This window comes from Rutilus rutilus (genome assembly GCF_951802725.1).
Source record: "Rutilus rutilus genome assembly, chromosome: 14".
NCBI classification, from domain to species: domain Eukaryota; kingdom Metazoa; phylum Chordata; class Actinopteri; order Cypriniformes; family Leuciscidae; genus Rutilus; species Rutilus rutilus.
Genome location: NC_140219.1, coordinates 17,647,506 through 17,665,024, shown reverse-complemented (window position 1 = coordinate 17,665,024; position 17,519 = coordinate 17,647,506). Strand labels below are relative to the sequence as shown.

The following is a 17,519-nucleotide window of genomic DNA, read 5'->3' as shown; positions in this document are numbered from 1 at the left end:
AGATATTCATGGAGAAAGATGCACAAATGAGCTCCAAGTGCAGGGGAGAGATGCATCCACTCAGATCAGAACACTATTGTTCATCCCAGCAACACACAAGCAGGCAGCTCTCTCATGAGTCATATCTATATCTGTCATTACATACCAACATGTTCACAAACAAACAGGGAACAAAAGCTGACTCAATGTGCACACCAGCAATGTGGTGGTAAATATTGGGTCTCAGAAAACCAACGTATTCAAAAAGAGAACTCTAAGGGGCGAATTCAGTTTAGCGCATGGTATTTCAGAACAAAAACCAGTGTCTTATTCACTGAGCACCCACAAACCAGTTTAAAGAAGACTTGTTAAATGCATCGCTACAGCACTACACAATGAGAATGCTGCATACTGTATTTGAATTCTAATGAGTGGAAAACACGCCTCCATTCTATGCAAATGAAGCTTATTAAACATTGCACATTTTAGAGCACTTTAAGACAGATTTATAGAGATTTTCTATTGATTATGTCAGGGGTTTTCACATTTTTTTGATGCCAAGAACCCAAAAATATGAATACCTTGCCACTGTGTGAGAAAAAATTGTGAAATCGACAATATTATTATCTAAATTTACATTAATAATAATAATAATAATAATAATAATAATAATAATAATAAATATGATTATTATCTAAAAATGATTTATTTTCTTCTAAACACAAGATCAAGGAAGCAGTTATACATCAAAATAATAATCAAATGCTGTAAATAAGAGTGTGTAAACAAACAGTGCTATAAGTGGGTGCAATTCATTCTTGGACAATTTCCCCCAAAATCCAAAGATTTCGATCATAAAAGCAGTCCTCACCAGAGTCCGAGCTGTACATGTAGACGAACCTGGACCACTTGTAGTGCTCGATAACGCCCACCAGGGCATCCTGCAGTTCGGGTCTCAGCTGGATGACAAACTGGTTGGAGTTTTCCATGGGGAAGCTGGGCGTCACAAAGCAGACGTGTAGTGCACCGCAGAATGACATCAACATGTTGACGGTCTTCCTGTCGTACACGCCGATGATGGCGTACACCCCTTTTGAGAACTGCGAACAGACTGGAGACGACAACAGAACACGATTTACAAAACAGAAATCACTCATGTCGCATTGTTAGCATCTTGCTGGTTTTTATTATTAATTTCCGAGAAGCAATTAGTAAACGTTTCTATGTGCATCACTGGACTGGAAATGGTGCGGATGGAGTTTCTGAAGAGGCAGATAATCAATGCACCAAGGGTCTCGCTGACATTTACCAAACAGCAGGGCGCTTTTCTATCTCTGCTGCCTTGAACGATGAGTATATTTTTTTTCTCTCCCTGTTGGTGGCAAAATGGCCTCCATCGGTTTTGAACCAGGTTTCCCAGTGTATTTTAATGCTGTATCATACTCTGTTGTTGCTATCTTTGCCCTGGCGGAGGTTATTTTTCACCGTGGCTCCGGCCCTCACGTTTCAGTCCCGCAACTAAACAGATTGAAGTTGCAGTCTGTTCGCTGCCCAAGGCCCAAATCCCAGCAGGGGCCGCCTGAGGGGCACGGGGGGAGTAGGAGCGATAGGCATGGCCATCACCCAAACTGCCTGCCCCATCATGCAACAGCCCACAAGCAGTGCAGGGTGCCAACTCCTCCAGCATGTGTGTTTTTGTGTGTGTGAGTTTGTGACCACTGGCCTTCATCACATGCACTATGGCTCATTTTAACATCCGGCCAAAACACTTTATCTGTATGATAGACATTGTCTCATTCTGAGCAAATTACATCATATAAAGAGAATGTGATGTTCAACACAGGCACATTCATCAAACTGTTCTCCATGCACTGTATATAAAAGTCACAAGCTTGGTGCTAAGCAATAATGAGTGTGGCACGTCTATAACAGACGCTGCCGTGAGCTCCGAGGTAATATTGGGGGGTGTTCTTATCACACGGCTCTGCTTCCTCTGTGACTGATGACTTGCACATTAATTCTGTCTGGGCTGAGCTTTGTGGACCCGGAGAGAGAGAAAGTGAAAAGAGAAAGGAAGGTGGGGGACTGCATCCCTCTGTGTTAGCTATTACCGAAGACATATGGCATATTGAATCGAGATCCTCATCATACCATATGTGCTTGTCTTGAATGGTTTCACATATTTAAAAAAAATTATAATTCAATGCATACAATGTTAATAACCTGTGCTCATTCAACTACAACATATTGTTGAACTGGTTCCTGGCAACAGGCATCAGCAGAACATATTCATTACCTTTATTTGATATCATTAGGCATAATTCATTCTAAATGACTTAACTTTAATAACAGTGATATATTAGCCTACCGAACACAGCTTTAGTGTCTTGCTCATGGTTTTTTTAAACTTGCAATACTATCTGGGATAGTCACACTGATGCACTTGAGAGTGATGCGAGTGTGAGACACACTCCTTTCCATGCACCATTTCCTGTTGTTTTTCTATTTTCCTACCAATAAAGCCAAACCAACCTAATGCTTATGCTAACCAAGACTGCATTTATTTGATGAAAAAATACAGTAAAAACAATATTTTGTATTGTAACCATAACCATTTAAATGTAATAACTCTAATAAGCTCTATTTTAAAATACTTAAAAATGTATTTATTTTTCCTGTAATGGCAAAGCTGAATTTTCAGCAGCCATTGGTCACGTGATCCTTCAGAAATCATAATAATTTGCCGATTTGGTGGTCAGAAAACATTTCTCATTATCATCAATGTTTAAAACAGCTTAATATTTTTTGATGATACATTTTGATGAACCATAATACATGTTGATTATGAATAGTTAAAAACAGCATTTATTTTAAATAGATTTTTTTTCGGTAACAATGTAACCGTGTTTTTTTTGTCACTTTCGTTCAATTGAATGTATCCTTGCTTAATAAAAGTATTAATTTATTTTTAAAAAATTCGATTGCAATTTCCTCAATGAGTGTTTCTTCAAATATGGCTATTTTTGGCCCTGTGGAAAATAAACTCTCCTAAAACATGTTTTACTAGTAAAACACTCTCACTAGTTTAGGAAATTTGTTAATTTAATCTAAAATTCTTCACTAACTTTGAAGAAATCTTACTTTCTACAACTACTTTAATTTTGTACTAGGAACAAAATTGTTTATCAAGTGAAGGACAACCATAATTTGTCATTTGAAAAGAAGTAAAAATAAATATCCGGTGAAAAAAGTTTCCAAGACATTTTAATGTAATCCAAGCAAAAATAGTAACATAAATGGAGAAACAATAGTAGCATTTGGTTTTTAATCAGTAACTAATTTACAAAAATTTCAATGGAAACCATTTGCCACACGGCCGTTGCCGCTTCCTGTGTGTGTGATAGTGTGGAAGCAGACTGCAAGTGTGCGGTTCTCTCTCGCTCACATCTGCTTCCCTGTTCTGAAAAGTTCCCACTGACAGGGAGCACATGGCCGTGTCATCCGGCCCTCTAATGACAGGAACACACTGGCCGCCTGCAGTGGTTTGTGTTAGCCTGAGTGGAGGCGTAAAACATGATGTGAACACCTCTGGCCAACCTGTGCTCTCTGGCCCTGCTAAAGATCCTGGCAGCATCTGCCCGTTCTGGCACCATCTCGCAAACAGATCTCCACAGGTCTGTTCGGCTACCAGACCCTCGACAGGGATGACTGATGACTCTATTGAACGTTCAGCTTGTCTGTGGTCATGAGACTCGTAGAGCCTTAGCCAAGCTGATGCTATAAGCCTAGAAGCTACTGTAAAAATATCCTGTTGAATTTACAGTTTGAAAAAATGAAAATGACAGCAGCTGTGGTTGCCAGAAGTTCAAGGTAAAAAAAACATGGTAATTTTTCATGCACTTTCTTCTACATCACAAATCTCTAACTCGCTTCATATTCCATATGTTAATATTCCAAAGGAATAATTAATGTCCATGTCATTTCAAACACCACAGACAGCAACAAGTATGTTCACACACACATCTATAATCAAACTACAGATGTTTTTTTTTCCTCATCTGTCTAAGTATTATTTGAATATTTAATATTCGAAAGATTAAATACACACTGTGGGTCACTTCTGAAGTGTGTTCATGCTGAACATAACATAGTGAATGAAGCCAATCTACAGTCCCATTATCTGCTAGTCCGATTTGACAGAAAACGGACTGGTATGATTTCAGTTTCATTATTGAAATGAAATTGAACTTTTAAAGTTTATGTAAACACAATTACTTTTTCCCCCTTTTAGCATCCTGATAATGTTCTCCTTTTTTGTGTCCCCCAAAACAAAGGAAGTCCGACATGTTTGGAACAAAATGAGAGAGAGGGTTTAAATTGTTTGGTTAACTATTCCGTTAAACGAGAAATATTTCACTTTCTAATTCCAAAATCAACTGGCAACAGTGAAGAAACAGTATATTGGTTGTAGATAGACTGCTGAACTGGCTTTTCTGTTTTTCCTTATCCTAAATTACATCAGTTCCACTTAATATATGTGAGGCCAGTCTATTTAAACGACAGCGTGTCTGAGAGGTTCTTGCCAGGCAGCACTATAGAGTAAACCTGCTTTAAACTGCAGTCTGAAAGCATTCTCAGGTAGACTCCCTCAGGAGAACTGGGGAGACTAAATAGCCATTTCCTTCTCAATCTGTTTCACTCTCTCACTATTTATCTTTTCCTCCAATCGTGAGCAGAAAACCTGTGGATTATTGGAGCCTGTGTGCCCTTTCATGTGCAGTTATTTGGTGTATGTTGATGCCTGATGACGTGTCGGTATATGGATTATTTGAATAACTCTGCAGTGGACTAAATTTTAAAGGACAGTGAGCAGCACCTCTTCCATCCACATCTACTGCTTTAATGAGGTGTTCTGCTCGCTCCTTTGGCCTCCAGTCCATTGTATAAACACACACACACAGACGCACACACATATCATATCCTCTGGCACACAACATACGCACACAAGCTACCTTCACAGTTCAAATATAAAACACACGCACACACACAAGGCTGTCCATACTCATTGGTGGGAGTTACAAGTCATTACCCTACACAGTGGAGCGTATTGCTGTGGGTGCTCAAGGGAATGTGTAGTAATAATCATGCCTGTATCCTGCTGTATTTATGCCCTAAGTGGACAGTTACAGGTCAGCTATACATAATGTGTTATTTCCAAGGAATTCGACCTTTACAAATACAGTATGTGCATGGTACGACAACATAAGCCAGGATGAGGGCTTCTCATCATTTGCATGTACTGTTGTTCATATCCCATGATACTGCCATTCAATAAACAATGGCTGAGGACTTATCAATGTCTTAAAAAATTTATTTTGTCTAAAAAGGAACTGACATCCTCAAGACTGAAATTACAGTTTAAAAAAAAAAAAAAAAAAAAAAATCTCTAGGACACATTTTTCAATACTTAGGTCACTTTTTCAAAACTCTTTACATAGTGATGACAACAGCAATCTATGTGGATTAAAATGTGGATCTCATTGTTTTGGCACAAAATGCCTTCAATGACAATATCTTTCAATTTACATGAATTCTTTTCTCACTTAGACACGAACACCACCAAAACTTTGTACTATACAAGCCAATTTGCATGTTTACATACTCTTTTCAAAACTGCTAAACTAAAGTTCAAAACATAGCACAACACACAAAATGAACAAGACAGTAACACCATTAATTGAAATATATTCTGATTCTAAAAAATCTAATACTATCAAAGAAATTAGATCAAACTAAACACATACACAAGTGTGAGTCTTTCAATTTCATTACCATTCATTCAAAACTTAATTTTCTACTGTAATGTAAACATGGACTATGTAATATACAGCAGTGAATTATAAGCAATAGAGAGTGTCAATCTTGTTTTGTAAAAAAAAAAAGAAAAAAAGAAAGAAAAGAAAACATTGTATAATGCTACATGATGTTAGTGTTTTTTAGGTCTGTGTTTTATGATTGACAGAGTGGGTTTGTTGGGTGAAAACCTTTGCGTTATGGAAGAATGACATGTATGAAGTGCTTTGTGGCAAGCATGATGAGGCGTGATTGATTATGACAGGACTATTTTACGTTATGTTTTGTTTATGTGTGTGCGTTCCCACCTCCTTCTTCCCTGATCCTTTAACTTTGTTACAGTTTTAGTGCATTTTGCACTAATACCATTAATATACATTTTCTTTTACAATAATGTTTTATAATTAGCATGAAACAAAAATTGTGCTCATCTTCTCACTCCTATTTTGACAAACATCTGAGGGAAACAGCTGGCAATGAAAAAAAAGTAGAACAGTACTTGATTTTGATTGGATTATTGTCATTTGCTAATTTCTGTGATTTGATGCGAGTGACAGGTTGCTGAAAGGAAGGGGTTAATGTGCCACCTTAGAGCCGGTCCGCACGTCATCAGAGGCCCTGTCCCAAATGGCACCCTAAACACTTGCCACGAGTCCGCACTTTCGTGACGTCACACTGCTTTGACTGTCGAGAAGTCGTCTGCTGAGGAGCTCGCTTCAGTGCGAGCTCGGCAAAAGTGCGCATCGAGGGCGCATATCGACCACAAAGGGGTTGCTCGAGAGCACTCTTCTGACAACTAAAATGATAAATGGGACACCCTATGGTCTCATCAACTTAACGGACACGTGTACGTGGTAGCCATTGTAAGTCCACAAGACTGTTAGTGCATATGAAGTGAGTCATTTGGGAGAGGGCCAGAGAAGAGATGTTGTTGCGAGGGGAAGGGGACCCTAATGGTTTTTGATGAAAGATTATGAGGGCAAAACATAAAAAAATAAATAATACAAAATAAACAATAATGGATGGATAAATCATTTATAGTAAACACTGCAACATTCCATCTAGTTTTCATTACTGTAATTAAATAATAAAAAATTATAATATAAAAATATATAATTTGAGTCTCTACACATCCACATGTTCCAGAAGTTTCAAGTATTGTCATTATTCTAATTATAGAATTTATAGATAATTTCTGCTCAACACTGAATGTGCAAAAGAAGATCCTGAGAAATCTTTTTATTGTGGATAACGGTAGTCATGTCCTGAACCTGTCTGCTGACAAGGCCTCTGAGGATGGAAACGGCTGTTATCACTCCTGCAACAGGAGAACAAACCAATTTAGCGAAAGCCAGAAGCAACCTCTGAATTTTTTTTTTTTTTTTCTAGTACCCGAACACAACAAATAGCCTGAGTACTGCAAGTCATATTGTCCATCATGCTTGCTGCAATAAAAAAGAATATAATATTGACAGTTTAAGCTTCAATTTGATGTTTGCTTCATTTTATGGAAACAGCTAAACTAAATTGTCCTGCCTGGTGGCTGACATTAAAGGTCCCGTTCTATGTGATCCCATGTTTCAAACTTTAGTTAGTGTGTAATGTTGTTGTTAGAGTATAAATAATATCTGTAAAATTATAAAGCTCAAAGTTCAATGCCAAGCGAGATATTTTATTTAACAGAAGTTGACTACAAAAAACGGCTGGATTGGACTACACCCCTCTACATCCTGCTTTAATGATGTCACTAGAACCGTAACCTCCGCCCACAGGAACACAGGCGTATTGATGGCGAAATGTCAACAGACGTGGTTGATGTTTATCTATAATCGGATACCGCAAAAGTTTAATTCGAAGTTGTTAGTTTGCTCTGTCCATTTCACCACGGACTGTTTTTCTAACCTGGAATAATATCAAGCAGACTTCTCTCAGCGTTTCATACTGACGAAGGGGACTATTTCAACTATATTCCAGCAAGCGGTAAGTAGTGATTTAATATGGAAGTAGCGATCACTCTTCACATCGTTCGTTTCTCTTAGTAGGATGAAAATAATCTTACTTAAACTGTGATTAATATACAGAAAGCGATCAAAGAACAATCCCTTTCCAATCGCCCAAGCTATCAATCACACAGCGCGAGTTTATCTGGACACTTGCCAAAACTCGTTATGAAATCAATGACGCTGTTACACTGCACAACGAAGCTCTTACTGTATTTATCATGTTTGCATTGGTGAAATCATTAGTGATAGTGCAGAAACTGCTGCAATGATAAGATCTTTCACGCGATCAACAGACTGTCATCTGCTCAATGCTCATAACTGCAACCTTTTATGTGATTGAAATAGATCTAAATACTTAAAAAACTTCTCACGATTCGTTAATCCAGATAGCTGTAATAGTAAAAACGTATAATAGCTGTAATAGTAAAAGTTTTCCAGATAGTTCCACATTTAATGCCAGATATTTCATATGCAAGCATGTCAGCCAATCACAGCAGAGGGCGTTTACACTGAAGTCTCACAGCAGACACGCCCCTTCAAACAGAGTGTTCAAACCAGGGAATGAAATCAGGCTAGGAAATATGCCTTTTATTTCTAAATTATAACAATTTTTGATCTAAAAAACATACTAACATTATAAGGGCACCCCTGGAAACATTATTAAATAATAAAAATAATCCATGGAATGGGACCTTTAAAGTCCCTGTAAAGTCAAAATTAAGTATGTGTTCTGAGTTTGTCACACCACAGAAAAATGTGTTATTAGCCACCCAGCCAAATTTGAATGATAAAAAAAGCCGGCAAGTACATAAAATAAGCTATCAAAATCTTGATAAAATGAGCAGTAGTCTCTGCTCTCAAACGCTGGGGGCGTGTCCGCTGGCTGCGCTGAAACCACGCCCACTCGCGGGAAAGCTGCCGTCGCCACACTCAACTGTCACCGCTACAGCCGGAATGGATGCTCCTAGCAGCTTACAAAGCCATACATGTTCGAGCCTGGACTACCTACTATAATTATAACATAAGCACACAAGGCAACTTACACTCATTGGTGGTCGACGGGAGGATGAAGGCCGAGACGGGAGATAGTCGGTTCGGCCCCATTTACCAGTAACAGCGAATTATCAGTGAATCCCAGTTGTCTCCGACGGAAGTTTATAAAACTATCCCGTGTAAAACGATCACTACAGAAGCGGGTTTTGGCGGTGATCCTCAGCTGTCCATCAAGGTGGCTCTTCACAAAATTAATCCACCTCTTCTTGATGTGATTGTTTTTCGGAAATTTAAATAAGGACACCGATCTGTTTTGTACGTGATCGCATCCAGGTAGTACTCATCTCCGTGACGAAGGCATAGCTAGCTAGCAAACTGTAGGCTGTACTAGTACTGACATTAACTCGCGATCGGCAAACTGATGTGAATGTGCTATATTGTTAGGGGAGGGGCCAGCGTCAGGGGCTCCAGTGCGTCATCGAGTAGGGGCGTGTCCAGAAGCTCAGGGGCTCCAGTGCGTCATCGAGCCCCCGTTTTAGCCCCGCCCAAAAAATCCGGAACACAGCAATGGTGAAAAACTGTTTAACGGTCTAACTCCACAATTCAGTACTTCACAGTTCACAGTCTTTGTAATATGTTTTAGCAATACATTTATAACATTTATAATGTGTTTAGATTTTTTTTTTAGAATTGCCTTTACAGGGACTTTAAGAGTTACTGCTGTGGCCCTAAAGCATTATTTAAAAGCCACACAAACACACTTGAACGATTTCCTTACAGGTCTGATTAAAAGTCTGTCTGTCCAGAACATATAGTCTATGTTTAGATTTAGAAGTGTTAAAAACGGTGTGAAAATAACTAAGCCATACCTCTCACTGTGTTTTATTGACCTTAATGATAATGATATAAAGAGATACAGGTCCTTCATACTGAAGGCCACAAATAGCTCTCAATGCAGCAAAAGTGATCCAGTGTTGGGTGGGTGGAAGCTCACAGGTGCCGTTGGTTTGGCCAAATGAGCATTCACTTCTTCAGAATGAGTCACTCGCACAACCTGAGCTTTAGAGTGAGAGAATCAGATAAATATGGAAGAGAATAAAATCCACCTTAGACAATATGGCACAATATGACTGCAGACATGCTGGGTGGCACAACTGTGTGCTCACACAGCAAATGTCCAACCAATCAATGCCTGAATCATAACCCAAACTGTATAACCATAACAGCATAAAATTGGAGGGCAATAATTGTGTTATAGAAATGTCTTTGTCTTTCAGTTTTATTTTATTTGAGAAGGGTTATAAAAACAACAGGAATGCCATCACTCACAACCAAAGTAAACAAACAAACAAACATTTAACCTGCTCCTTATCCCTTCTAACCCAACCCACAAGACACATTTAAGTCAAACAAAACCATTATATTACCTTCCAAAAAATGTAGGTCATTATTTTTTATTAAAGCCTTTAATGCTCACCAAGGCTACATTTATTTGATCAAAATACAGTAAAACAGTTATATTGCAAAATATTATTACAATTTAAAATAACTTTTTTTAAATTTTAATTTATTCCTGTGATGGCAAAACTGAATTTTCAGCATCATTACTCCAGTGATAGTTTTTTCTCAAGAAACATTTCTGATTATTGCCAATATTGAAACCAGAAACAAACATATATATTTTTTTGCTAACATTATAAATTAGTTTAAAGTGCCCCTATTATGGATTTTTGAAAATTACCTTTCATGTAGTGTGTAACATAGCTCTAAGTGAATGAAAACATCCTGCAAAGTTTTAAATCTGAAAGTGCACCGTATATAACGTTATTATCTTTCAAAAGTAAGAGTCGACTCTGAGTCAATGAAATGAATCGTTTTTCAAACGAGTCATAAGCCATTTCGTTGTGACGTCAAGACGAAACATTAGCATATTGCCCGTCCACTTATTGCGCGCGCAGACACCAGGGAAAACTTGAACCCTCAAACACTGCAGCTGATTCCTGTGGATACTGGATAGCATCATGTCGAGAAGACGCTGTGCTCTACAATGTGAAGGTAAAGCCAGTTTTTTTTCACTGCCCAAGGACGAGCATGTGAAGAATCAGTGGTTAAAGTTCATCTTTACCACAATACCACAGCAGTATAATCCTAAACTTTTGCTGTGTTCCCTATATTTTACTGACGACTGCTTCTCAAATCTCGGCGATCAATGCAGGATTCGCAAAACGCTTGCTCGGATTGATATGGTAAAATCGTGTACGGTAAAATACTGTGTTTAGTTTGCGGTGTAGGAAGCTTCAGGATAAGCAGAGCTCAGCTGACATTGTTATGGCAATGGGCATTTTTGTTTTCGACACGCGGTAGACCAATTACAACAGACTGAGCTGTCTGGCCAATCAGAGAAGAGTAGCTTGCGGAAAGGAGGGATTTAGAAAGATTGATTCATCTGAGGAGTTGTTTGAGAATCATTGAAAATGTGGTGATGTGCAAATGTATATTATGAGAAAATGAAACAGTTGTTTGACCTTTGACGTATGTAAACCTGTTGTAGGAAACTCTAAAACATCATTGGGAAACTTTAAAATAGCATAATAGGGGCACTTTGAAGTCACTTTTGATCAATTTAAAGTACTTTTGCTGAATAAAATAATAATAAAAAATAAATAAATAAATAATTATATATATATATATATATAAGCTGATTCACTATCAGTGTGAACGGCTTAAGAATTAGCTCAAGGAAAAAGTCTTTTACATTACAAATGTTATGCAAAGTTGCATTTTAAAGTAGACCGTATAGCTTATGAAGAATTGTCTGGTTGACAGGAATGCTGTTTCAGAAACAACTAAGGATGTTGATAGGCCATGACGTGGAGAAATTAACTAAAAATAGTAACACAACTAACAGCAGCTCATCTGCTTCTAAACCAGACACAGCAGTTTTTCCAGAAACAAGCTACTATTTTAAGTAGACGTGTTGGTTGATAAAACGTCACATTCTACAGTATACATTCAAATAGCATGTTTGGACATATCTTCAAGCTCTCACACACACAATCCTTAATACATGTGAGCACAATAATTCCCTGCTGAAAACCCTTCCCCTCGAATGGATGGATATACTCAAGTCTAGGATACTCAAGTAGGCCAGAATAATGTAAGGGCAGGCTGGCCAGAGAACTTGACACCCCGGGTCTTGGTGTGCAGGGGATGAACAAAACGGTCACACTTTCAAAGAGTGCTAATAGTGCTGTGAGCCAGTGGCTGCTGAGCTCAGTATGTGTCCTCGACATCACAGAAAGGACAAACGCCGTCCTCAGACAGGCATCAGTAACATACGCTCTTGTGCTTAAGCAAAGTAGCTAAGGATAAAAGAGGCCGATATCAGCTGATATCCAGGGACAGGGCTGGTCTCTTACTTTCTCTTCCACAGTTTTTTACAACAGTGTAAATGAACCTAATGCCTAATTAAACGGATAATTGAGAAAGCCAGACCTCCGTCCACTTCAATCACAAGGCATCTTAAGAGACAGCAACCTGACCACACACACACACACACACACACACACACACACACACACACACACACACACACACACACACACACACACACACACACAGGGATTGGAATCGTAAAGTGCCTGGTTCAGATTTCATTAACAAGTCTTTTTGTACTTCTGAGGAAACAAGAGAAATAGAAGGATGTGCTGCCTGTCTTATTTCGTGGAACCCATACTTTCTCTCTCAGCACATTCAATTCAGGCGGTAAACTCACAATTCAACTAAAATAAATTCAGTAGTAGCAGTAAAACAAAACCACTGAATAGCAGTGTTTTTGTGAAATTTTCGTCCCCATCTGTGGAAGAATGCAAATGTTTAAGCAAAAGCATAAATAGTCATAGAAATAGAATGTCATGAAAATCATTTGGTTTGCTTGTTAAATTACATTAAATAGAATGAGTAAATGTGGCGCAGTTCTAGTTTACTTTATCCATTTGTGTTGTAACTACATAAATCAACATCACTGTTAGAAAACCCAAATTCAGACTGACGTGTTGAAAATTATGATCATGATTTTCTATTCTATTTTTAGCAAATAAAAAAACATTTTTAAGGAAGGGGTTAATGTGCCGCCTTAGTGCCGATGCAGACGTCATCAGAGGCCCTGTCCCAAATCGCACCCTAAACACTCGCGGTTTTCCCACGAGTCCGCATTTTCATGACGTAACACTGCATAGGCTAAATTAAATAAAGTGTATGGGCGAATAATGTTTAATCACAGAAACACGCTACCGTTTAAAAGTTCAGAGTTTGATAAGATTTTTCAGTCTCATACTCACTAAGGCTGCATTTATTTGATCAAAAATACAGTAAAAACAGTAATATTGTGAAATATTAATACGATTTTAAATCACTTATAAAGTTTTCTATTTTAGCATATTTTAAAATGTAATTATTTTTTTCAAATATCATCCACCACTCAAACAGTTTATTTCATTTAGTTTATTTCTAATTAATTAAAATATGGTTATTTCTTAGATAAGAATTCATATTTGACATTATATTGATATTTATATTATATAATAATAAGAAATATTAATATGTATTATTACTGTATTTCTTATTGGTCAAATTGTGGTTAAAAGCCATAAATTGTTCTGTTGTCATATTTTTATCATCTAGTGGGCATAACTAAATAAACATTTGTACAAAAAGACGGCAACAAATTTGTTAAAAAAATATGTGTAAGGCTAACAAGACTAATTCTGTTAGTTCTGTGTTTTTGTTTGATTTTGTTCATTTCCTGTTTGCATGTATTCCAAGGCTGCGTTCCAGTCCAAAATTGTCATGCCCTTCACTCGCTAACTTCCCTCCGTCTCGTTCACTCGGATGTACGTCATTGCTTACGTTGCACGAGTGCCCATTACTGGCGGAAACTGCAATGGGCTGAATTGGAACGTCCTAAGCCCTTGATCACTGGGAATCAGCTGTGGAGTTGATTTATTATTTACATTTTTTTTCCTTTAAGAATTTGTTTAACGCAGCATCCAAATGTTTATGTGTGTTTGGGTTGTTTTAAATAAAAAAAATTATAAATAAAATTATAATTAATATACAGAGTTGTCTGTTGTGGTGGTGATTAGACGAGATCTGTGGTAACGTCACAATCGTATTGCATTGTGGGACATATAGGTGTCTGAAGTGTGCATTTGAAGTAGACTCGCTCCCTCGGTCAAAATCGAGGGAACGAGGGTCTGTCCATATAAACTTCCCTCGTCCACTTCACGAAGTGGAACGCACTTCAAAATGGCGGCAGGGATTCCCCCAAGGGGAAGTGCTTAGGGAAGTTCACAAGTGCGTGTCTAAAAGTGGACTGGAACGCAGCACAAGTGATTGTTAGTTTCCATAGTAACCTCCTTAGTTTCACACCTGTTCTTAGTTCTGTTGATTTTTCCTGCGTATTTAAGCCCTTGGTTTCCTCAGTTCAGTGTTCGGTGCCGATTATATTTAGGTTGATGCGGTTAATATTTCTCCTGCGTTTGTATCTCTAGCTATCTATATTAAATACTTCAGAGTATTTTCTTGTTTGTGCATGTTTACCACACCAGCTGTGTTTTTATTGTTTTTTGATAGGTTTTATTTAATTGTATAGAAAACTTTTCTTCAGTTTAATTAGGTTCGGTGTACCTTTTCATTTTCTTAGTGTAGTATTTATCGATTCTCAACCCTACACCTGAGCCAGATCTTCCCCATCATAAAACATTTTCCTAACATGGATAATACAGTACATGATTACGTCTTCACAAGCACTAAGACCTACAGGGATTAGAATTAAAAAACCCTTCTTAAATTCTCTATGGTGATGTCAGCCAAGACAGCCGCATGTGTCCTCATTAAGACAGGAAGCTCAGGCTATATGGGGCATCCTCATAATGAAGCATAATTGGACTGCTTCCACTATTTAAAATGACTCTATATGATGGTATGGGGACAGTGAAGTCTCTTGCACTAGATAACAATGTAGAGGCAAGATTGTTTCATACTGAATTTATGCTTCAGTTTGTTGCACTCATTCTTTTATTTGTCATTTGCAGCTCGAAAACCAAAAGACTCCCTTAGTGTTTTACCACCTTTATGTTCTTTGTTCTAGTTTTATAAATAAAATAAAAAACAGCAAGGTTGTCATGTTTTTGAGGAGGAGAAGACAGTTGAGAGCAGACGTGGTTCTCTCTGTGTCTCTCATTAATGTAAAGGACTGTGCGAGACAAGGGAGTCTCTGTTCGTCTCAGACTGAACATGACAGCTCCTTTCTTTTCCTCATTGGAGAAGTACATCCCTCGCTGGATCCTTTTTCACAGCTCTTAAAAAAACCAACAGCTATAGTAAATCAGAGATAAAAAGCCACCATACAAATTCACCACACAGTGGACTCAATCACCTCACTATTATCGTTGTGAATGCCCAAAATGTATGAAATTGCATTGCATTTTCCTAAGCTGCTGGTGTGCAGAGCTGGCATGGGATATTGTGAAAGGCAGGTGTTGTTATTCATGTTTGCTTTAAGTCAAAGGTCACAATTAACAAGAGATCCACATTTGGTTTTGGACCAGTACCGGTCCAGACCGGGATTGGTTTCATGTGAAACGCAAAACATTTCTCATAGTTCACCAGTTCAAAAGTTTGAGGTTGGTAAAAAAAAAAGTATCTTATTCTCACTTACTGTGAAATATTATTACAATTTAAAATAACCATTTTCTATTTGAATATGTTTGAAAAAGTAATATATTCTTGTGATGGCAAAACTGATGACTATTGTAATGGCTGCTGAAAATTCATTGCCACATGATTCTTCACAAAACTGTCTTTGTGGAAAGCGTAATAAAACATTTTTTAGGATCCTTTTGTCATGAACCAGGGTTGATCTCTCTCTCGCACACGCACACACACACACACACACACACACACACACACACACACACACACTCTCTCTCTCAGCTGATCTTCATCGCAATCAGTGTTTGCGACACCTGTTTTCTCTTCAACCTGATTTTGTCTGCTACTTCTAGCTACCATTCTCCCTGTTTCAGTGCCAGATTATTGTTGCTTTGGCTACGTTTACACGTGGCCGGCTATTTTCATAAACGGACATTTCACCCTCTCCGTTTTCAAAAATAACACCGTGCACACCTATCAGTTTTCAGAAATGTGTTTGTTTACACGAACCCGTGTATATATGCCGTCAAGAGCATGCCAAACCTGTAGGTGGCAGTGTAACGAGAAGCTCAAGCCCACGTTAGCCAATCAGAATCCCGAAAATAGCAACAACAGCAACGAATCACTTCCTCTTTCTGGTCACACTTTTGACGCAGGTGCCAGTTCTGTCGCATACTGTGATGTCGGCTATCCTAAAACTCAGTTTTTCTCAGTTTACATGCAAACGTACAAAAGAAGTTTTCCAAAATCTCCACTCTGGCCGGAGTTTTTAGAAAGAATCGTTTTCAGAAGCGAATTCTCCGTTTGCGTGTAAACGAAGGGCACAAACCAGGGTAAATGTCTCCTTTTTTCAAAATAACCATGTACTTGTAAACGGGGCCTTTGTAATGCTCGTTCCTGTATTATCTACAGTTCTCGTCTACTTGTCTGCTTATACTGTGCTCTGCCCAGCCATCCTGCTGCTTGTGGCCTTCGACTACTCCTCAACCTGCCATTCTGCAACTACTGGTCTAAGACTGTTATCCTCGCTGACCGCTGCTATCCAGCTCGGGGATCCCTGCTGTTTCTGTTTCATTAAGCCAAGTCAATTATAATTGTGTTATCCAGTTCTGCGCCCGCCTGGCGGCTGACTGCCTTTTTTTCCTCTTTACTATTTCACAAGTTCACACTTGCATACAATTAGAGGGAGTAAAGTTTAATGCGTATTTGGCGTGCTCTCCACTCGTGTTAATTATCTGAACGTGCTCCTCCCGAACTTTAATAAAACATAATTAAAACTTTGTTTGTACCTGCATTCGCTCTTGGGTCCTCTGTTTATCCTGACACCTTTAATGTATTGAAAGTTCAAAAGAAAAACACTATACTTTTGCAACAATGTAAATGTATTTAAGATCACTTTTGATCAATTTAATGTATCTTTGGTGAATAAAATGATTAATTTAAAAAACGATTGCATAATTATAAACCATTATAAAGCATAGGCGACCCAGAAGCTAACAAGGTGCACTCACACACTTCCAGTGCCATGCGACAGTAGAAATGTGTCAACTGCTTAAAATTCTACAAGTACAGACAGAACATTGATTATAATGGAAGTGATTTATCAGTTTACTGTAGGTTGTTTACGGTTACTAAGCAACAGCACAACCTGTAACAGAATTCGACATTGTGGTTTTGAAACTCTGATTTGTTCTGACCTTTTCTGGAAAGAACATTTAAAGACCGAACATCTTGGCACTTTAATTGAATATCCTGCTTTAGGGAATCCTATCCAGATGATTTTGTTGTTCTGATCAGGATTTGGAGGTCCTGCAGTGGCTGAGGGCGATCCCTCCACCGCTTCGTTCTCCTGTTACACAATAACACAATACCCCGGAGCTCTCCCAACACTCACAATCCTAGAGGTTCACTGCCGTACACATTTCTCTGTGACTGTACGACATGCTGTAGAGGGTTATTATTTTCTTCTCAGTGTGA

General features: G+C 38.3%; 1 protein-coding gene across 4 annotated transcripts in view; it reads right to left on the bottom strand.

Annotated features, from left to right (window-relative positions):
• The window catches only part of gria1a (glutamate receptor, ionotropic, AMPA 1a), a 73,271-nt gene that overhangs the window by 49,147 nt on the left and 6,605 nt on the right, over positions 1 to 17,519 (bottom strand). For all 4 annotated transcript variants that reach the window (XR_014629807.1, XR_014629808.1, XM_084430304.1 and 1 more), the window contains exon 3: positions 851 to 1,090. Coding sequence is in view for 2 of the 4 variants with exons in the window: in XM_084430304.1 (XP_084286430.1) it covers positions 851 to 1,090 (240 nt within the window). In the remaining 2 variants the exon portion in view is untranslated. The remainder of the gene's footprint in view (positions 1 to 850; positions 1,091 to 17,519) is intronic.